General features: G+C 42.4%; 1 protein-coding gene across 2 annotated transcripts; it reads left to right on the top strand.

The window, feature by feature from the left end:
- The first annotated feature begins 650 nt into the window (after positions 1 to 650).
- Positions 651 to 23,460, top strand: nlrc3 (NLR family, CARD domain containing 3). 2 transcript variants are annotated; one of them, XM_020453728.2, is made up of 19 exons: positions 651 to 1,024; positions 9,278 to 9,463; positions 9,916 to 10,179; positions 10,383 to 12,132; positions 12,511 to 12,597; positions 13,017 to 13,100; positions 13,314 to 13,397; positions 15,094 to 15,177; positions 15,371 to 15,454; positions 16,198 to 16,281; positions 16,943 to 17,026; positions 17,802 to 17,885; positions 18,154 to 18,237; positions 18,506 to 18,589; positions 18,774 to 18,857; positions 19,056 to 19,139; positions 19,573 to 19,656; positions 22,700 to 22,783; positions 22,942 to 23,460. In XM_020453728.2, the coding sequence occupies exons 2-19, from the start codon at positions 9,340 to 9,342 to the stop codon at positions 23,030 to 23,032; spliced, it is 3,408 nt and encodes a 1,135-aa protein (XP_020309317.1). In that variant the 5' UTR covers positions 651 to 1,024; positions 9,278 to 9,339; the 3' UTR covers positions 23,033 to 23,460. The 2 variants fall into 2 exon arrangements, with proteins under 2 accessions (XP_020309317.1, XP_020309319.1); XM_020453730.2 differs by lacking the exon at positions 651 to 1,024 and adding an exon at positions 1,667 to 1,854.
- Positions 23,461 to 23,542: the final 82 nt, after the last annotated feature.

Here is a 23,542-nt window from a genome sequence, read left to right as displayed (position 1 = left end):
CCTACGTAATTCTACATTGATGTAGTGTTTACATAGTGTGTGTCTCCCTTTCACAACCTCTCCATCTCTCCCTTTCAATAACTTGTTTTTTCTTCTCTAGTTTGTTTTCTCTACACAGTATGAGATGATTCTGTTCCATCCTCTTTCTGTCAGCACATCTATGCCTGCCCTGACACCTTCATGCCCTTTTTTATTTAACCTTTATTTAACCTTTATTTAACCTTTATTTAACTAGGCAAGTCAGTTAAGAACCAATTCTTATTTACAATGACGGTCTAGGAACAGTGGGTTAACTGCCTTGTTCAGGGTCAGAATGACAGATGTTTACCTTGTCAGCATAGGGATTCGACCTAGCAACCTTTCAGTTACTGGCCCAACACTCTAACCACGAGGCTACCTGCCTGTCTTTTGATTATTGTCAATTCTAAATGATCCTAATCATATCAATGTAAGTTTTACATTTCATTTTGGCATTAGATTAGATTTCAGGATGATTGATAACGTCTTCTAGCTCCCTAGCTTAAATAATTTTTGGGGAGATGTTTTGGTGTGTGTATGTGCACAAGGAGTAATTCAAAAATAGAGTTCATGCAACGCAAAGCATCATATGCCTAACTGAAATCTCCTTGCCTCGATACAGGAAGTCAGATAGTGACACAGGAAGAGGTGCAACGTCAAACAGCTCAGCGAGAGCAGAGTCCCCCCTTTACTGAGCGACAAGTTACTTTTTACGGTTATTTACTTTGTTAGTAAAATTTCTTGTCACAAGTAGCACCTTCAGTGCTGACGCAGAATTAAGCCGTCTAGTCAGAAAAAGTGTCTCCAGAGGATAGCTATTTTTGGGGGGGTTTGTCTGAGAGTTCCTTTCAGGCCAGCTGCAGACAGCGAGAGCAAGATCCACTAAACCAAAGCAGCTGTTCCATTTCTATCCCAACCCACAATATGAGGTAGAGGACTTGGGTTCAGGGTCATTAATGCTCACACCTGTTGAAACCCGACCCACAGCTGCACCAGTCGACCCAAGGTGAGTTATCTTCGTACCTGATCATACATTTATTTATCTTATACTCGCTTCAATTTCAGTTGTTTTTTCCCCCATGTAGAGGTCCACATGGGTTAAGATATTGCATTTGTGGCTACTTGAGCTTTTGACACCCCTTCCAACTTCTTTACTCTCGCTCTCATTTCCTTTCAACATTGGCACCAGCCACTCTGACTTCAGACTTCAAAACCATTGTTTAAACTCAGCTGCAACTACCAGACGTGTGAGAGCAGTCAAGAGAGGCCCAACAGGCCACCTAGACAGGAAGTTTTACAATAAACTACATTGACTGCAAATTATTGACACTAAGTTTCACTCTAGCTCACTTAATGCTCATTTTTTTGATGAGACTGGATGTCAATGCTGGTGCTCTTGAAAGTTTAGAAGAATGACGGTTACTATAGTTACTCAAGGATCTCCAACTATAGTTACTCAAGTATCTCCAAAGAGTAGCTCTGTCCTGTACTCCTGTTACTATAGTCACGTCAGTTTGTCTCACTGTTGGTGTCTGAGGTGTAATGTGAAGATTGCAGCCAGGCCGTGGTAGGTTATGTGGTTTTTAGCTTCGTGACTCTGTCTCAGACTGAACCGGAAGCTGACAACCTGCCTGCACCACCTCAAGAGCTACTTTTATGGTGTTTGGTTTGGGCGATGAGTTGAGTCAACTTCCACCATATGCATTCATACCTGGTATGGTAAAGACAGAATGACTTTACAGGAAAGCTTGCTTTGCTCTGTCTGTCTTGTTACAATGAAAACCCTGTATAAGCCCGTTGTATTCGATGGTACTGTAGGACATCAAGATCTTGGCGGTAAGGTGACCTTATGTTCTTCTAATGATTTGATATTTGATGTCAATTAGGGTGACTGGGGAGGGAGATTTTATAATGCATGTTTTTGAAAGAATTTGTATTTTTGTCAGTTGCACGATATATACAAACGTATGTGGACACTCCTTCAAATGAGGCGATTTGGCTATTTCAGCCACACTCGTTGCTGACAGATGTATAAGATCGAGCACACCGCCGTGCAATCTCCATAGACAAACATTGGCAGTAGAAGGGCTTACTGAAGACCTCTGTGACTTTCAACGTGTCACCGCCATAGGATGCCACCTTTCCAACAAGTCAGTTCGTAAAATGTATGCCCTTGCTATAGGTGCCACCGGTCAACTGTAAGGGCTGTTATTGTGAAGTGAAAACATCTAGGAGCAACAACGGCTCAGCCGTGAAGTGGTAGGCCACACAAGCTCACAGAACGGGGCTGCCACGTGCTGCAAAAAATAATGTTGTAATCATTTTGATTACTTAATAACATCTGTTTCTTTCATCGTGTCTGTAATGCATCACTACCTTGACTTTGGCCTCTAATTATATCCTTTTAATGGAAAAATAAAGGAACCACTTAATGCGGACTACTGAAAAGGTGTATGCCCTGTGAATTATATGGGCCATGCATTTGATTTAAAAAGAAAAAGAACAGCACTTATTTTGTAAAAAAAACAACATTATAATAATTACGAACAGCACATTAGGCTGCAGTGCACAGTTTATTTTCAACTGACTTGGAAAACCGAGAACACTAATGAGAGGGAAATTGCTTGTTTACTTGAGGATCTCACACAGATGCACCATTCATAACTGCACAAAGGGGGGGGGTTTCAAGACCCCCCAGTGCAAAAATGCAGTTTAGAGCATGATTTCCTTTTACACAAATGTTATTATTATGCTTCAAAGAAGCCCAACACAGATTGGCTTATAAGACACTATATTTCACTGTAGCAAAAAACAATTATCATATAATTTTATTAAACTAGGTTACTCTTATGTAATCATATCAAGTACAGTGAAATAAAGTGCTGCTTTTTCTTGACCTCTCCTAAATCAAATACAGTACATAGCCACTCTTATTCATCTATGGCATTTAATCTACCTACTTTAATTGCCAAAGGCAGTATCCTGGTTCTCAAATCTGCACACAAGGACCTTTGATTTTCTTGTATCCCTCTGACCCCAAATGGAGTGGGAAACAATCTGATCTTCAGCTCATTTACCTGTACACAGGCAATTGGAGCACTAGGGAAAGGGGATACCTAGTCAGTTGTGCAACTGAATGCATCTTCTGCATTTAACCCAAAGGGCTTAAAGGGCTGCCTTAATCGACACCCGCGTCTTCGGCGCCCTGTGGGTTAGCTGCCTTGCTCAGAACAACATATTTTTACCTTGTCAGCTCGGGGATTCGACCAAACAACCTTTCAGTTACTGGCCCAAAACTCCTACCCGCTAGGCTACCTACCGCCCCCTATGTAGGGCTTTCATTGTATCATACATCCCAGCTAATATATAGGTTTGAAAGCAAGTTGATCTATATTTACCCAATCAAAGGCCTTTTTGAAACCAACAAAACATGCATATGTAGGTTTGCATTCTTGTAGTCTGGCTCTAATCACAGTGGATACTGTGTAAATGTGATTTACAAGCAAACCTGACGTTTCCAAAGTCAGACTGTTTAAGATCCCAGAATATAACTTGTAGGCTGTGCTTATAAGGCTGATGCCTCTGTAATTTAGTGGGACCCGTGGATCATTTGTTGATGACTTTGGGATTGGTTTGATGAGAAAGGTGTACTAAGTTGATGGGATGATGACATTCTCAAAACACATTTGGGAATAGACACATTTTATGTCCAAATTTGGAAGCTCCGCTATTCATGTTGCCTTTTTCCCCCTGTTGCTTTTTAGCTTTCCTCAACAGCCTTCCAAACTTCCTCCAAAGACAATTTTGCATCCAGGAATTGATTTGAGGTGAAACCAGCCCTATTAATTTAAGAAGTCATCATCAAACTCAGATGGGGTATTGCCACCTGAAAATAGGTTAGCAAAGTCATTCTCCCAGTTCTATAATACACAATTCATCTTATGCTCAACTTCCCCATTTTCCAGTATGATTTCCATAGGGATTTTCATAAATGTTTTTTTTCTTTTTCCAGAACCATCTTTTTGATTTCATTCCAAAACTGCTGATGGATGTTTCTTTGCAGTTGTTCCTGCTGCAGTGCTTGGCCCCTTCTGAATCTCCTCTTATAGAGCCTTAGCTTGTTGCCATATGTTGACAGACACGCTTTTAAACTCTTCTCTTAAACCTCTTCTCATTTATTGGTCTTTGCATTTTTAGCAACGACATTTCTGCAACCATCACTACTGACCATACATTATGCAACTCCTGATTGCAACACGGCGAATTGAATTCACCCCGTTGCAATTTTGAATTCAACACATTGAATGGTCATTACCCCCTGCTTGCACAAGGAAAGCACCTGGTGACTTATTTATAAACCATGTGGGCACACAAAACATACTCCCAAAACGGTTGGCATTTATAAAAGTATACCTTGTCATGGAGAATGTGCTCATCTTCCCACAAACTTTAGACCCCCATGGGTACACACATCTCTGTTAGTGATTGAAATATTGTATTGGAACCTGGCAATTGTTTTGTGCAAATGAGGGTTATGATAAAAGCTTACTCATAAAAAATGTAAACTGGAACATGTATTAACAGAAATGCAGCCGTTAGTATGTTTTAGTACCTAAAAACAGGAATCTTTTGCGTATCGATTTTCTTTTCAGAACCATTGCAGAAAAAAATTCATCACCTTCTCTGGCCGTGGTGGGTTCATGTTTCCGAAGTAGCCGTACATCAAATTACCATGCATATCTCTCATTTAATTGGACCTAGTAGTAGTAAATAGATAGGCTATATGTACTTCAAGTTTTGCAATGCCATAGGCAGCACGGTTTATAATATACAGTCAAATTTAACAGGTGAATGAACAGTTGATATTGTCCATTGAAGTAGGCTTACAGTGTGTATACATGCTACTGTAAGTACTAGTGATGGGGGGGGGGGGGTGCTCTCCTCGTCTTTCTGCTGCAGATACATGGTGAGCAATATGTTTGGAACATCGAATTGCAATAAAATCACAGTATTGAATCGCAATACATACAGAATCTTGAGAATCGTAATGCATATCTTATTGCAACGTGGTCTCAGAGCATTTCGTGTTATTCTGTATGTAAATGGGAGACATTCCATTTAGTATGATATGTATTCATTTGTCGATGCCCATCATCCATTTCATATGATATGTTACGAATTACAATTCAACTGATGTTTTACAAATGACAATTCATATGATATGTTACGAATTTGCAATCCATACAATGTTACGAATTGGTGAAACGTATATGTTACGATTTCCAATTTGTTGTGGCTAACGTTGGCTAGGTGGCTAACTTTAGCTAACACTAGGGGTTAAGGTTTTTATTTTTTTTATTTCATCTTTATTTAACCAGGTAGGCTAGTTGAGAACAAGTTCTCATTTACAACTGCGACCTGGCCAAGATAAAGCATAGCAGTGTGAACAGACAACACAGAGTTACACATGGAGTAAACAATAAACAAGTCAATAACACAGTAGAAAAAAAGAAAAAAAAAGAGTCTATATACATTGTGTGTAAAAGGCATGAGGAGGTAGGCGAATAATTACAATATAGCAGATTAACACTGGAGTGATAAATGATCAGATGGTCATGTGCAGGTAGAGATACTGGTGTACAAAAGAGCAGAAAAGTAAATAAATAAAAACAGTATGGGGATGAAGTAGGTAAATTGGGTGGGCTATTTACCGATCGACTATGTACAGCTGCAGCGATCGGTTAGCTGCTCAGATAGCAGATGTTTAAAGTTGGTGAGGGAGATAAAAGTCTCCAACTTCAGCGATTTTTGAAATTCGTTCCAGTCACAGGCAGCAGAGAACTGGAAAGAAAGGCGGCCAAATGGCTTTAGGGATGATCAGTGAGATACACCTGCTGGAGCGCGTGCTACGTGTGCCAGGGGTTAAGGTTAGGAGTTAGGTTAAAGGGTTAATATTAGGGGAAGGGTTAGCTAAAAGGGTTAAGGTTAGGTTTAAGGGTTAGGGGAACAGTTAGCTAAAAGGGTTAAGGTTAGGTTTAAGGGTTAGGGGAACAGTTAGCTAAAAGGGTTAAGAAGGCTCATAGACTAGACATTACATATGTTGCGATACAATGCATAATAAATGTAAATCCGGGACACTCAAATTAGTATAATATGTTATGTGTTGGATGGTTACTTAACCTCAAAGGGGGGTGGGGGTTTCTACCAAGCTAACATACATAATTGTTTTAAGATGGTCATATCATGGATCATTAAGCTATTTGGTTTTTCATTTTAGGACCCTTGTATGTATCCCCCAAAAACGACTTGATAAAATATTTAATTTGGCCTTTACTACTATAGCTCCTAGAAACACATTGAATAATACATTCATAAATGGCCAAAAAGTCTAAAGTCTAAAAATAATAGTCTACAGTCTAAAAATAAATCATAAGGAATAAGTGTCTGTCCTTTATCTTGGAAGGCTATAGATAAGAAGGCTCAGGAAATATTTTCGTTTTTTGAACACATATTTAACCCCTTTAACCCCTGTGGGTTTGAATCTAACTTTAGCAACAACAAATTGGAATTCGTAACATATCATACGTATTGCAAATTCGTAACATATTGTACATTTTTCAGATTCATGACATATTGTACGAATTGCAAATTGTAAACATATATGAAATGAATTATGGACATCCACAAATTAATACATACCATTTGAAACGTAACATAGCATTGGAGTGTCTTGGATTTACTTACAGAATATTACGAAATGCTCTGAGACCAGGTTGCGCACCTAAATTCCCAGCCCCAGTAAGTGCTGTAATACATTTTAAAAATCAGTAGCCTGCCCTCTACAATATTTCAGAATTTCACATGCAGTCCATCAAACACTGAACAAAAATATGAACAACATGTAAAGTGTTGGTCCCATGTTTCATGAGTTAAAATAAAAGAACCCAGAAATCTTCCATATGCACAAAAAGCATATTTCTCTCATCCACCTGAAAAAGCTGATAAGCTGACAATAAAACACCACTCTAAAATGTTGAGTTTTGTCACACAACACAATACCACAGATGTCTGTTTAGAGGGAGAGTACGATTGGCATGCTGACTGCAGGAATGTCCACCAGAGCTGTTGCCAGATAATTCAATGTTAATTTCTCTACCATAAGCCACCTCCAACGTCCTTTTAGAGAATTTGGCAGTAGGTCCAACCGGCCTCACAACCGCAGACCACTTGTAATCACGCCAGCCCAGGACTCCCACACCTGGCTTCTTCACTTGCGGGATCATCTGAGACCAGCCACCCGGACAGCAGATGAAGCTATGGGTTTGCACAGCGGAATAATTTCTGCACAAACTGTCAGAAACCGTCTCAGGGAAGGTCAGCTGCGTGCTCATCATCCTCACCAGGGTCTCACTGCAGTTCAGTGTTGTAACCGACTTCAGTGGGAAAATGCTCACCGTCGTTGGCCACTGACACACTGGAGAAGTGTGCTCTTCACAGATGAATCCCGGTTTCAACTGCACCGGGCAGATGGCAGACAGCTTGTTTGGCGTTGTGTGGTGAGCAGTTTGCGGATGTCAATGTGAACTGAGTGCCCCATGGTGGTGGAGGGGTTATGCTATGGGCAGGCAGGCATAAGCTACAAAACACAATTGCATTTTATCAATGGCAATTTGAATGCACAGAGATTCCTGTGACGAGATCCTGAGGCCCATTATCATGCCATTCATCTGCCACCATCACCTCATGCTTCAGCATGATAATGCACGGCACCATGTTGCAAGGATCTGTACATAATTCCTGGAAGCTAAAAATGCCCTAGTTCTTCCTTGGCCTACATACTCACCAGACATGTCACCCATTGAGCATGGTTAATGCTCTGGATCTTCGTGTATGACAGCGGGTTCCAGTTCCCACCAATATCCAGCAACTTCGCACAGCCATTGAAGAGGAGTGGGACAACACTCCACGGGCCACAATCAACAGCCTGATCAACTCTATGCAAAGATGCATATCTGTATTCCCAGTCATGTGAAATCTATAGATTAGGGCCTAATGAATTCATTTCAATTGACTGATTTCCTTATATGAACTGTAACTCAGTAAAATCTTTGAAATTGTTGCATGTTGCATTCATATTTTTATTCAGTGTATTTAGGTTGGGGAAACGGTAGATGCAAAACATTGTTGGTCCAAAACAATTTGCCATGATTCTCTCTTTCAGAAACGGACACAGCCCTTTGCCAGATACATCATACTTTACTGTAAAAGATTCAAACAATCTGCCATCACAGTAAATTAAGCTTACATAAAACTATTTGACAGTATGGGTAGGCTACTGTACAGCCCAACTGGTCTCATGATGGCGATATTATACCTTTACATCATTCATCTTCTTACGTCCGAATTAAATTTCCTCAACTTGCAACACGCTCGTGTCCCTCATCGACGGTTCGTACATAAAACATCCTTCATTCAGGCTGCAAAGGCATACATTTCCTCCTTTACTCAATTTAATGGCTCGTCTGTGGAAAAAAATGGGGAAAATATGTGTACCGTCTTGATAAAAGCCAATTTTCGTATTTTCAGACTTGTGGATGCTACACACCACGTGAATCTGTTGTTTATATTGAACAACAACTCGTCTTTTGAATAGAAGTGTGGGCTGCAGCATAGTCTACTTTTTAAATAGTTTTGAATAGTCTTGCAGAATGCACGGTCAGGCACTCGCTGCAGCATGCATGTTTGGTTTGAAAAAGCAAAAACCTGATTTAGTTATTAAAACATTCGGCCCACACCTCTAAAGGAAATGTGACTTAATTCCAAATAGTTCCAAATTATGCAGCAAATAAAGTGCATTATTGTCACCATGAAAGGTGAATGGAGGGGGTTTCCAGCCGGAGTTTTAATGCTCGTTCACATGCACATGGTTTTACCACATGTTTGATTTATAACTAGAAACATGCGTGTACATGGCGTGTGCCAAGTTGATACATTTCAATATTTTCGTGCAGACTTTTCAGAAATGGTGCACACAGAAACGTTGTGTGAAATTGACACAACTGTTATAAAGGAGGCCCCTGATGATTGGCACAATTATCATACACGGTTCGTATGAGCCCTTGGACACTCCAATCAGGTGAGGGCAAAGTCAGTGATAGGCAAGGGTGTTACTGTACTGACAATGAAGAAGGCTTCAATCACAACATGTCACGTTTCTGTGCCCTGAGGTGAGACATGCTTTTCCTTTTTTGTGTTCAAGAGTAATCGGAGATGGAGAAAGGTGGACAGGCATATCTTTAGGCAGGAACAAGCAACAGCTCCATGGAAAGAAACACCCATTACAATTCTATTCTGGACAGAAACAAGCGTATCGCATGGCAAGAGGACTGCTATGTTGACCTCCAGTCTACCCCCACCTCAACTTCCACCAAGGGAGAGATGGAAGGTAAAAGCTATTGCTGTTGTTGCCATTATGAGCTGCACTTAATGTCCTTCATTGATAATTTCCTCAATCGATGAAAGAGCTGTACATGAAAGCAGGTTTGGACAAGTTGCCAACAACTGGATGCATCCGGTTTTCAGGGATACAACTAATTCAACCTAGCTTCCGTTACTACTGAAAACCGGATGTAGGAACTCTGTTCTGGAGTCTGTTTACGCATGCTACGTTAGGTTAAGTTGTATCAGACACCTGACATAAAAAATAAAAAATGTGTTGCCTGTCAGCAACTCTAGACCAAATTCTAACTGACGATATGTACACATAACTTAAAAAGAGTTCACACCAATCAACATTAACTTAAATCCATGATTTACTCAAGGTCAAAAGTGCACATAGAGTGTTCTAATCAGAGTTCAGAGCTCTGAATATGTTGGTCTCTGTCTCTTGTGGCCTAGATGTGGGCTGGATCCAGAAACATCAGGGGCATCTGCAGCGCTTCATTACCACTCCCCTCCTGGAGGGGGCGTTGTCCCACATGAGGAAGCTGGAACTGCTGAGCCAGGGTGAGGAGGCCCAGGTACAAGCTGGGGGGCAGCTGCAGGAGCGGGTGAGCACCCTTACCTCCATCCTGGCCAGCATGGACCCCCAGGGCTCCAACGCTCTCCAGGCCTTCCTTGAGAACTCTGACTCCCAGATGTACAGGCTCATCACGATGCACGGTGAGGAGGAGGAGCCTATTGGTTGGCATCTAGTTTATAGGCTAGAGTGTGTTGTGTGTAGGATTGTCAACTGCCTCCTGCAAGTTGTTCAGATCCAGATAGTGATAAAGCTATCTATTGTTGGTAATTGTATTGGTATACACCCCTCTCTGAAACTACTATAAGCTATCATTGTCTGTGATTTGATTCTCCTCTCACTGCAGATCCCATGGTTCAGGAGCACAAGGAGGCTCTTCTGTTGCAGTATCCCACACCAAGTGACAGCCTCTCCCCTGGCCCCTGTAGCCCAGAATTCTCCTCCTCCAGAATCTTGCTCCTGGTCGACGGCCTATCGGACCTCCAGCAGAAGGAGCATGACCTCATGCAGGTGGAGGCCACCCGTGGGGCGCGGAGACACCACGTCAGACAGCTGGCCCTGGCCAAACTCCTGGAGCCCCTCACACGGGTCAGCCTGCCCCCCAGGGTCTCACTCACTGTGGGAGTGGCCGGCATCGGCAAGAGCACCCTTGTGGGACATTTTGTACGCCTTTGGAGCAGAGGTGAGATCTGCACAGACGTGAGTTTTGTCTTGCCCTTTGCCTTCTGGGAGCTGAACACTGGGGAGAAGCTGTCGGCCGAAAGACTGGTGAAGCTGGCCTTCCCTCACATGACGGACCCCAGCCTGGTGCTGAGTGGTACATGTCGGACATTGCTGATCTTCGACGGTCTGGACGAGTTCCGTTGTCCTCTGGACTTCTCGGAGACTGTGCCTTGCACAGACCCCAAGAAGGAGGTGTCGGTGGACGACTTGGTCACCAACATCATCCGGGGCAACCTGCTCCCTGAAGCAGCGGTGTGGGTGACCTCCAGGCCGGCGGTGGCCTCGTTGATTCCTGGGGGACTAGTGGACAGGTTGACCGAGATCCCCGGATTCAGCCCGAAGGAAATTCGGCTGTTCCTGAACTACACCTTCCCTAAGGGAGATACTGCCAGTCAGATATGGACTCACTTGGAGTCCAACAAGATCTTCATGGTGATGTCTTACATGCCTTGCATTTGCTGGATAGTGGCGGTTACCTTTGGGTACCTGTTGGAGAGTGGCTGGCAGGAGGGCCTTCCCAGGACCTGCACTGAGCTCTACTCCCACTTCTGTGCTATGAGAGCTGAAGCAGGTGAGCCCAGAGGCAGAGAGCCTATCAAGATGGACCAGCTTAACGGGAACAACCGCAAGCTGCTGGGAAGTCTGGGCCGACTGGCCTTCTACGGACTTCTGAAGCACAAATACACCTTCAGTGAGCAGGACATGAGGGCCTATGGAGTAGACCTTCCATCCACCCAGGGTGGCCTCGGAACTGGAGTACTGATCCGCGAAGAATCCCCGAGTTGTGTGGCCTACCGCTTCACCCACCTGACTGTGCAGGAGTTCTTAGCAGCCACGTATTACCACATCTGCTCCAAACGTGCCATCTTTGACCTGTTCAGCGAGAGCGCCATGTCCTGGCCCAAGATCGGCTTCCAGAACCACTTCAGGAGCGCCCTGCAGCGATCCCAGCAGGCAGAGGATGGTCACCTGGATGTGTTTGTGCGATTCCTGGCGGGGTTGCTGTGTCCAGCAGCAGTGCGGCCGCTGGCAGGCCTGCTGGCCCAGGGGAAGGACGATGGGGGCCAAAGGGTTTGGGCAGCAGGGCTGCTGCAGGACCTCCTGGGCAGCGGTGGTGCTGTGGTGTCACTACGCTCAGTGAACGTGGCCTACTGCCTGCAAGAGCTGCAGCACACAGAGGTGCTACGCAGCGTGGAGGAGGACCTGCGCTGTGGCGGCCTGGGATGGAAGCTGACACGGACACACTGCACAGCGCTGGCCTACCTGCTACAGGTGTCTCCAGAGTGCAGCGAGGAGACCAACCTGTCGGCATGTCTGGACTACTCCACTGTCAAAAGCCTGCTGCCTCAGCTGCTCTACTGCAGCCATCTCAGGTTAGTTAGAGCAGACACTATCTCAGCTCCCTGTGTAATGGTGTCGCCTCGCCATCTCAAACAAACCCTTCCACATTTTAGGTAAACTCCTCCACATCTCATATAAGCTCCTTCCCATCTCAGATAGCCACCCTCCTCATCTCAACAAAGCCCCTCCCATCCCTGAAAGTATCCTCCTTTACTCCAAAGTACCAACCATTTCAGATAAGGGGAATAAAGGGGGGGGGGGGGTAAGATGTGGGGACATAGGAAAATAATTCAGGTCAGAACCTGCCATATGTTGTGACATTTATGGCCAAACTTGAAATATAATGTCCAATTCCCTATGACAGTGTTTTGACGTTCATACTAAGGATGCTGTATCTTAACATTTTGCAGATTGGAAAATAACCATTTTAAAGATGATGTCATGGAACTGCTGGGAAGCTTACTGAGTGCAAAGGACTGCCACCTTCAGAAGATAAGGTCAGGAGCCATTCATTTCTTTGCGACAGGGATTCTATAAAATTACTAGAACCCCCTCACTATGTGTGGGGGGAAAAATAGCCAAAAACTAAGCAGCCTACATCCTATAAGTAGCCTCTCTTAACCAGTTTAGACCCCTGGGACCTCAGGTCCTTCACATATTCTGGTAATGCTTCATTTCAAGGAGATGACCATGTTTACACAACCATTAAATCATGTCGTCAGACATTTAGCATTGAGGACATTTCAGCTCTCATGCAGGTTCATTGCTATCCTTTTATTGCGATTGAAAATGTTCTTTACAGTCACATAATACTGTTCATGATATTCACTGAGGTCATACATTCAAATTGGTATGCCCAGTATTGTATAATGATGTATTATGATGGTCTTTCTTATGTAACTTCTCTTATATTCAGTCTGGCAGAGAACGCTATCAGCAACAAAGGGGCCAAGGCCCTGAGTCGAGCACTACTGGTTAACCGGACGCTAATTACACTTGAGTGAGTGAGACCAATGTGTCTGATTACATCCAAATGAATGGCAGATGTTTGTTTGTTCATGACAATGTCATTTAACAGTAATCTGAGAACATCTTCTAATGAGTGAGAAAAAAAACACCTGTTGCTTATATAATAAGTATGAAAGTGGTAACTAAAGATTGTGAAATGAAACTAAGTTCTCCTTTGGTTAAGCATAAGTTGTTTGTGGCTTAGTCTCCGTAGCAACAACATTGGATCTAAAGGTGCCAAGTTTCTAGCAGAAGCCCTCAAAATGAATCAGGTCCTGGTGTCCATCAAGTGAGTAACTACAATTTTATTTGACCTTTATTTAACTAGGCAAGTCAGTTAAGAACAAATTCTTATTTTCGATGATGGCCTAGGAACAGTGGGTTAACTGCCTTGTTCAGGGGCAAAACAACATTTTTACCTTGTCAGCTCGGGGATTCGATTGCAACCTTTTGGTTACCAGTCCAACACTCTAACCAACACTCTAACCAACTAAGGCTACTTGCCGCCCCACAATGCCTAGTGAAAGTCTTTACACCCCTTGCACAGTTGGTGCCTTAAATATACATCTAAAAATGATTAAATTAAAAGGAAATTCCTACATATCTACATAAACTACTTCAGAGTTTTCAAAATGTAGGAGAAATTACAGAAATTTGCTGGAAATAATTTTAAAAAACAAATAAGAATTCTCCTCACCACTTGCTGTGGCACATCTTAACAATGAGTTAAGAACAACTTCCCATCTCTGTAAGGTCCCTCAGTTGGATAGTGAATTTCAAACAATGATTCAACCTCAGAGCTGAAAAACATGTCAGTGATACATTTTCAGACAGGCACATATCAGGGGAGGTTACAAAATCATTCCAAGACACTGAATATCCTTTTGAGTATGGTCAAGTAGGTTATACATTGTGGATGGTGTATCACATCACCCTGGTACTGTGAGGATCTGGCTGTCCTTCCTAAGAGAATTGAAACTGCTCATGGATATCACTAAAAAAGCCAAAGATTTTAAAAACAGCCACAAAGTTCATTGGCTAAGCTGAGAGAAAACTGTGCATAGATCAACAGCACTGAATTCACTCCACATTACTGGCCTATATGACAGAGTGAAAAGAAGGAAACCTGTGCTAAAAAAAAAATCTATTCCAAATCATCCCTCTTGTTTGCAACAAGGCTATTAAGTAATACTTCAAGACAACATGGATAAGAATTGGATGTAAGGTTTGGGGCAAATCCAACACATCATAGAGTAAACCCTCTACATTTTAAAGAATTGTGGTGTCAATGCAGTGGTATGTGTATGCTTGTCCTGGCAGGGACTGGCGAGTTTGATTAGGACCAAAATAAATACAAAACTGGCAAATGCCCAAAAACGTGGAGGAAAACCTGCCTCAGTCTTTTAAGACCCAACACTGGGATTGTTTTATTTTTCAGTGGGAACATTAAACACACTTTAAGACTAAAGACAAACCAGAATGGGTTTCCAAGAGGTGTTGAGTGGCCTAGTCATGGTGCTGACATGAATCTGTAAAATAGAATCTGAGATCATTAAGTCTTGAATATTGCTGGCCATCAATGATCCCCAACTAAATTGACTGAGCTTGAGCAGTTTTTCCAAAACAATGGATATATGTTCTTATTCAACATGATTCACAGCTGTAATTGCTGCCAAAATGTGCTTCAAATAAGTATTCAACTGTTTGACATCTTTGTTTTTAGAACATTTCTATATTTTTTTCTTGCACTTTGGAAAATGTGTAGTAGGTTGTGTAGATCAGTAGGAAAGAAATAAAATGTAATCCCTTTTCAGATTTAAATATACGGAGGCAAAAATGTGCAACAGGTGTGAAGACTTTCATTAGACACTGAATATGATTTGACTCTGACATTTGCTCTCAGTAGTTATTGCCATTTGATGATTTTTTACCAATGCCAGTGAAATATGAAATGTCATGTTGGTTTCCGTTTTCATTTTCTGCAGTTTCCAAAATAATCTCATTGAGGAGGAGGGCGCTCGGGCCCTGGCTGAGGTGCTGCTGTCCAACCGCAAACTTGTCTCGCTGAAGTGAGTCCTACAGACCATCCGTGTGTGTGTGTGTGTGTGTGTGTGTGTGTGTGTGTGTGTGTGTGTGTGTGTGTGTGTGTGTGTGTGTGTGTGTGTGTGTGTTTCTAAGTGACCAGTCAACTTATCGAGGTCAGCAAGTGAGCATGTGTCTTGTGTGTGTGTACGCTGAAACATGTCAACATTGTGCTCCCAGTGTACAGAAGAATTGTATTGGAGCAGATGGAGCCAAGAGGATTGCAGAAGCGCTAAAGACAAACCGGACACTTACAGAACTGATGTAAGAACTTGATCATTATCAGTGGTTCATACTACAAGATGTCTATCTCAACCTTCTATGAAATATATATCACCCAAACGTGTTGACAGATTAATTGCCTGACCGTCTAGGAGCACAAGGCAATCAATGTCATGTTCCATCAAACAGTAGACTATTGGACTGCTACAGAACTGTTGTATATGTCAGAAATCGACTGATAAATACACATGACGTGCTCTCAAATGGTGCAAGAATACACATTTGAGTTTCATTTTTTAAAATGTTTTTTTTTTAGCTTAGTTACCTGGTTACCAGACTTCCAGTATTGACAGTATAAGGCCCGGAATAATGCACCCTTGGCTTTTAGCTTAGTTACCTGGTTACCACTGACTTCCAGTATTGACAGTATAAGGCCCGGAATAATGCACCCTTGGCTTTTAGCTTAGTTACCACTGACTTCCAGTATTGACAGTATAAGGCCCGGAATAATGCACCCTTGGCTTTTAGCTTAGTTACCTGGTTACCACTGACTTCCAGTATTGACAGTATAAGGCCCGGAATAATGCACCCTTGGCTTTTAGCTTAGTTACCTGGTTACCACTGACTTCCAGTATTGACAGTATAAGGCCCGGAATAATGCACCCTTGGCTTTTAGCTTAGTTACCTGGTTACCACTGACTTCCAGTATTGACAGTATAAGGCCCGGAATAATGCACCCTTGCGGCTTTCTGAAATGTGTTTTCTGTTTCTTTCTGGGTCTGCAGTCTGAGCAGTAACCAGCTGGGGGACAAAGGCACTGCAGCCCTGGCCCAGGCCCTGACCGTCAACCACAGCCTCCACTCGCTGCAGTCAGTGTCCTGCCCTCACGACATGACATTACCTGACATGCAATGAGGCTCCTCCACTTGACATAAACTTTAAAAATGTTTCCTATTCCCCTTACACTCGAATACAAATACACTCAGGAGCACTCATTTGACCTCGATGACATAAGCCATCTGTTTGTCGGACATGGTTAGAAACAGTGGCAGTTGTCATAGCGACATTGTTTTCTGACACATTTTCCTTATGCTGGTTATATCATGATTACTTTACTGCAGGCCCGGGGCCAAGTTAAAGTGACTAAGGGGGCATTTGAAATATATATTTTTTAAATGATATAGGCAACAAGATAGGTAATTCACCTATTATAAGCAGCCTATGTGCCATGCACAGCTGTCATGACAAATAGATTGACCTATAGGCCCGATTCAAACATGGAAAATCAAAAGGCTCATGAGTTCAGCAACACATTGTGATATGGCACAATACACTTCTGTGGATCAAATTCGACCCACGTAATCAGTTAAGAAATGCCAGCCTGCCATAAAAACATTTCCAATATGTACAGTTCCATTTACAACCACAAAAAGCACTAGGCTACCAAGAACACCATAGAAATAGAACAAAATAGAAGAACCGATCGGTAGGTTCTAAAGGGTCAATTAATTATTCTATGTCCATTTTCAGCCTGCAGAGTAACTCCATCAGTAACAAAGGGATGACTGCGTTAACCAAGGCTCTGCGGTTGAACCGTGGACTCATCTGTCTGAAGTGAGTACTGGAGCGAATGGAAATTCTGCTCACTTCAATTAAGTCATAATGAGTATAATGACTGAGGAAACATTCATCAGTTCCATTGTATGTCATTATGGCTTACTTCAACTATGATTGCTCAGGTTATCATGTCTCTCCCTAAACACCAGTGTTGCTGCTGTACATCTGTCTCCCAGGCACTTTGCAATGGGTCAATTTTCATCACTGATTGCCCAGAGGATGCACTGCACACATTTAGCCAAATTTGAATCAGTCACTGATTAAAATGGATATGTTCATTTAAACCCGAAATCCGTAAAGGGGGAAACGTCGCCACTGTTTGCCCCCCCAAAGAGCCTTTATTTTTTGTGGTTTTGTTGATTAAACAGAGTAGAGGAGCATTGTGGTAAAAAACAAACAAGTTGCAGTACATCTTCTGCTGTTCTACTGCATGTGCAATGATGTAAAAAAATAAAAATAAAAAAATAAATAAACTGTTCATTGTTTGAAGTAACTTTTTGTTGCTGTAATATCGCAAACGTACGTGGCAGTTTCACCAACTACAGATTTCAGCTTTTACAACCTGTCTAGTTTGGTTTGTGACTCAATCTCAGCCTGTCTGAGTGTTGTAAAAAAGAAACCTCCTAGTTTTCCCCCTTAGTGTTCAATGTTTTATACCATCGCTCTGAACAAAAGCTATGCAGAGACTGCCATAACATCTTCAGGATCACACTAGCTGTTCCAGGGCTCTGTCTTTGTAATAACTCTTGTTCCATTCCCCTCTCCCTGCTAGCCTGCGCGAGAACTCAATCGGGGTGGAGGGGGCGAAGGATATGGCCAGGGCACTGCAGGAGAACAGCTCTCTCCAGCACCTGGAGTGAGTCGCACCACCAACTGTCAGTAAAGGCCACTCTCCTCTGCCATACGGTGGCACAGAAATAGCTAGCTGTCGGGAAATGTCTCTAACCCAGGGCGTGCCGCTGTGAGGCATCTGGGTTCAGTATTGACAGTAGGAGCACTGACAAGTTGGCTATTTAGAGCTGGGATCATTCAGAATTGATGAAGGTTTCTCTGGCTTCCTTCCTCTGTTTTTATTTTCTTTCTCACCGATGCTCTTGCATTGAATACCTGTGTGTGTGTCTTAGTCTTACAGCCAACCTGCTGCACGATGAGGGGGTGAAAGCCATAGCTGGAGCTGTGAAGGTCAACCGAGCGCTTACTACTTTACGGTAAGTCAGTCAGATCTGTGCACACACACACACACACACACACACACACACACACACACACACACACACACACACACACACACACACACACACACACACACACACACACACACACACAAAGTGAAGGGAATGCCTGCTGAGATGGAACAACCCTAATTGCCGGCTGCAGCAGCAACCCACACCAAGCCACATTTGTTGGAGAATGCGGGCAACATACACACGCTTACACACATTTCAATTCACCTAAATATCCCTCTCTGTCTACCAGTCTCCAGTGGAATTTCATCAAGTGCACAGCCACTAAATCCTTGGCCCACGCCCTACTCACCAACTCCACCATGCAGCTACTAGAGTAAGCACTGAAGCCCTCTACACTTCATTCTACCTATGGCTCTTTATTTAGACGAAACTGTACCATTCACAAGTCTAGAAATCAAAGAACAGTTAAATGTCATTGATTGACTGTGGAGACTGATTTTGCTCTGGCTCTGTGTGTGTGTGTGTGTCTGTGTCTGTGTGTGTGTGTGTGTGTGTAGTCTACAGGAAAATGCCATTGGGGATGAAGGAGTGGTAGCTCTGGCAGGAGCCCTGAAGACCAATACGTCTCTCTGTACATTGTGGTTAGTGCCCCATATCGCTATTTAATACTGAGCTAATAGCTTTGTTGCCTTTATTTCTGTTACATTGTAAATGCTACTGATGGAGGAGAATGAGTGTGTGTGTGTGTGTGTGTGTGTGTGTGTGTGTGTGTGTGTGTGTGTGTGTTCGCGTGCGTACGGTCACGTGTGTGTACGGTCACGTGTGTGTTCTCTCTACAGTCTCCAGGGTGTATCAGCAGGCAGGAGTGGAGCCATCTCAATGGCCGAGGCTCTAATGGTCAACAAAACCCTGCACACTCTGGAGTGAGTTTTATTTCCTTGAATCGCTCTCATTCCGTCTTTATTTCTATGTCCTTGCGGCATAATACCGACAAATTGACTCTCATTCTCTTGACCCGCTGCGTTTGCTAGAAATTGTTCACTCGGTCACACCTTCCCTCCCACTTTCTCGCTCTTTGTGGTCTGTTCTTGACAGCCACTGTTGGCACATTCATCTAGATCTCTTCTTCACAGATTTTTGTCCCAACACAGTCCACTATAAGCTCATAGTAATGGTTGAAATGGAACGAATGAAATGGTATTAGAACACATTTAAACCCTACATTTACCATTCCATGTATTCCATTCCAGCCATTACCATGAGCCTGCCCTCTGATTTCACCAGCCTCACTATGGTCCATTTAGAGACGTAGTGTTCTTTGTATCCTTTTCTGTCACACTCTCGTTTGTGTTCCAGCCTACGAGGGAACTCCATAGGAATGGAGGGAGCCAAGGCTTTGGCTAATGCACTGAAGACAAACAGAACACTCAAATCATTAAAGTGAGTCCTTTTGATCCAGTGAGCCCTTGTAATGTATAAACATTAGCAATTGTGTTCCCACTTGCACATTTCTACAATAACATTTATCTTTCCACAAAATATTGCGTTATTAACTACGTGACAAGCCAAATAATTTTCTTTAGGACTGTAACCAAGGCATTTCTGTTTTGCGTTATTTTTCCATCAGACGTTTGGCCACAAGCACAGAGGAAACCACAGGGGTTAACGACTCCACTCCTCCTCAGGGGCTGTATTGTCATTAGCAACCATAGATCTGCCACAAAACATTAGTGGCTTTAAACATGAACTAAAGTGGGCTAATGTTACCATGGCAATCTGTTTTGCAAAGTAACATATATTGCACAATGGATACAACAGCAATTTCCTACCTCAGTGCCTTCAGGAAGTATTCATAGCCCTTGAAATATTCAACATTCAAATGGATTCAAATGTATTTCTCTCTCATCTATCGGCACACAATACCCCATAATGACAAAGTGAAAACATGCTTTTATAAATTTTTCCTAATTTATTGAAAATCAAATACAGAAATATAATTTACATAAGTATTCAGCTATTACAGAGTCTTTCTGGGTAAGTCTCTAAGAACTTTGCACACTTGGATTGTACAATATTTACATTTAAAAAAAATATATATATATGTTTCAAGCTCTGTCAAGTTGGTTGGTGATCATTGCTAGACAGCCATTTGAGTCTTGCCATAGATTTTCAAGATGATTTAATTCCAAACTAACTCGGCCGCTCAGGAACATTTAATATCGTCTTGGTAAGCAACTCCAGTGTATATTTGGCCTTGTGTTTTAGGTTATTTTTTTATTTAACCTTTATTTAACTAGGCAAGTCAGTTAAGAACAAATTCTTATTTTCAATGACGGCCTAGGAACAGTGGGTTAACTGCCTGTTCAGGGGCAGAACGACAGATTTGTACCTTCTCAGCTCGGGGGTTATTGTCCTGCTGAAAGGTTAATGTGTCTCCCAATGTCTGGTAGAAAGCAGACTGAATCAGGTTTTGCATGTGCTTACCTCTATTCCGTTAAATTATCATCTTTGTCTTTGCCGATGACAAGCATACCAATAACATGATGAAGCCACCATGAAAATATGAAGAGTGGTACTCAATGATGTGTTGGATTTCCCCCCACCCAAAATAACACTTTGTATTCAGGAAATAAAGTTTTTATTTTGTATATTTAACCAGGCAAGTCAGTTAAGAATAAATTCTTATTTACAATGACGGCCTACTGGGGAACAGTGGGTTAACTGCCTTGTTCAGGGGCAGAATGACCGATTTTTACCTTGTCAGCATGGGGATTCGATCCAGCAACCTTTCGGCTACTGGCCCAACCCTCTAACCACTAGGCTACCTGCCGCCCCAAAACTGCAAACAGGATGCATGTTTTGAAATATCTGTATTCTTTTTATTCTGTACAGTCATGTAGGTCAGTATTGTGGAGTAACTACAATGTTGTTGATCCACCCTCAGCTTTCTCCTATCGCAGCCATTAAACTCTTTAACTGTTTTAAAGTCACCATTGGCCTCATGGTGAAACCCCTGAGCGGTTTGCTTCCTCTCCATCAAGTGAGTTAGGAAGGGTGCCTGGATCTTTGTAGTGACTGGGGGACTTTGTAGTGAATACACCATCCAATGTGTAATCAATAACTTCACCATGCTCAAAGGGATATTCAATGTCTGCTTTTTTTTACCCATCTACCAATAGGTGCCCTTCTTTGCGAGGCGTTGGAAAACCTCCCTGGTCTTTGTGGTTGAATCGGTGTTTGAAATTCACTGCTCGACTGAGGGACCTTACAGATAATTGTATGTGTGGGCTACAGAGATGAGGTGTTCATTAAAACATCATGTTAAACACTATTATTGCAACTTATTATGTGACTTGTGAAGCACATTTTTACTCCCGAACTTATTTAAGCTTGCCTTAATGGGCGGCAGGTACCCTAGTGGTTAAGAGCGTTGGACTATTAACCGGAAGGTTGCTAGATCGAATCCCTGAGCTGACAAGGTAAAAAGCTGTTGTTCTGCCCCTGAACAAGTCAGTTAACCAACTGTTCCTAGGCCGTCATTGTAAATAAGAATTTGTTCTTAACCTTTATTTAACTAGGCAAGTCGGTTAAATAAGATAAATAACCAAAGGGTTAAATACTTATTGACTCAAGACATTTCAGCTTTTCATTTGTAATACATTTCAAAGCATTTCGAACGTTAGAATTCACCTTTGACATTATGGGGTATTGTGTGTAGGCCAGTGACAAAATCTCAATTGAATCCATTTTAAATTCAGGCTGTAACACAACAAAATGTGAATACTGTCTGAAGGCACTGTATTTATGTACCTGTCTTTGATTGTGCTGGTTGTAATTCCACATTTATCGAGCTTAGGTCATCTGAACTGTTTCAGTAAGGAATATTAGTAATACTTCCTCTCTCTGGCTTCCAGTGGATTCCATAATTATGTTTCATGCTGATATCCACTCTCATGTATTTATTTGGAAAGTGAAGCTAAAACATTCCATTTGGCTCCAAGCTTGATGTTGTCATTGCTTGTTAAAAATATGGGACCAAATACTAAATGTTTGACAAATAAAAGGTGAGTTTCTGTACTGTCGCCTCATACTAAACAAATTAATCCATTAATCCAAATTGCTGGAGGATAGAGTCAAAATTAAACGTTTTATCTCGACTGTCCAGATAAATACGTAGAGGAGTGTATATAGTAATTATGCGTGGTATATTTTCTTTGTGCTTAGCTCATCCGAGCACTGAGTCAGAGAGAGAGAAACATCACATGAAAGGCTTGAGTCGAAAGCATTTGATACAGACATTCAAAGACAGACAACCATACATGTACATTCAGTTCCCTCAGTGATAGCAATTTCAGAGTGCTGCCACAATACATTAGTTCCAAATGGACTTGCAGTCTTGTTTTTGAGTGTTTTTGTCTGGTTGGGCCTTAGACCTCATGTTGGATTCTACATGAGCCTTTTGATGCATGTAATGTGTGTGCAGTCTGCAGGAGAACTCTCTGGGAATGGATGGAGCCATATTCATCGCCACAGCCCTGAAAGGAAACCACCAGCTAACTTATATAAAGTGAGTGTATCCTGCTCACTTTTCATACACGGTTTGGTGTGCACTGTATAGTGTATATAAAAAGGTATGTGTAAGACTGTGTGTGTGTGTGTGTGTGTGTGTGCGTGCTTGAGTGTGTACTCACTCGGGCTTTAATGCATGTTCCTCCCCTCCTCCAGCTTGCAGGGGAACGGCATCGGAGAGTCGGGAGCAAAGGTAATCTCTGATGCCATCAGAACCAACTCTCCAGACTGTGTGGTGGAGATCTGACCTAAAGGGATGCTAGAGGTCAAAGGCCATCGGTCCCCAGGGGCTTATTCAGGAGGGTTAAACATTACAGTACATTGATATATAACATGTGTTGGATAGAACCATCCTTCTCGTGCCCGCTCAATACTTTGCAATGTTCTGAACACATTTCACCCTTGAACACATCCATTGCCCATGGAGAAGTCTTTGTCTTTGCAATGGACATGTAGAGGAAGAATTGCAGAGGCTACCCATCAGCCTGGCTCATTGGACCTAGCTTCTGACGGACAGCCACAAAGACAAACCGCAGGGATATTTGTTGTAGGTCTTATTTTAAGATCTATTACATTGGTACGGTCGTTGGAATTGTGTATATTAATACCGACTGACATTTAAATATTATTTATGTACATTTATTTTCCTAATAAACATGTCTTAAAGCAGCTACATATACATGGCCTTTATATGAATTGAAAATGTGTGTGACATGACATATACAGTTGTATGATGATGTATGAGGATGTGCACCAT

This window comes from Oncorhynchus kisutch, linkage group LG20 (assembly GCF_002021735.2).
Source record: "Oncorhynchus kisutch isolate 150728-3 linkage group LG20, Okis_V2, whole genome shotgun sequence".
Lineage (NCBI taxonomy): Eukaryota > Metazoa > Chordata > Actinopteri > Salmoniformes > Salmonidae > Oncorhynchus > Oncorhynchus kisutch.
This window is presented reverse-complemented; position numbering and strand designations above follow the sequence as displayed.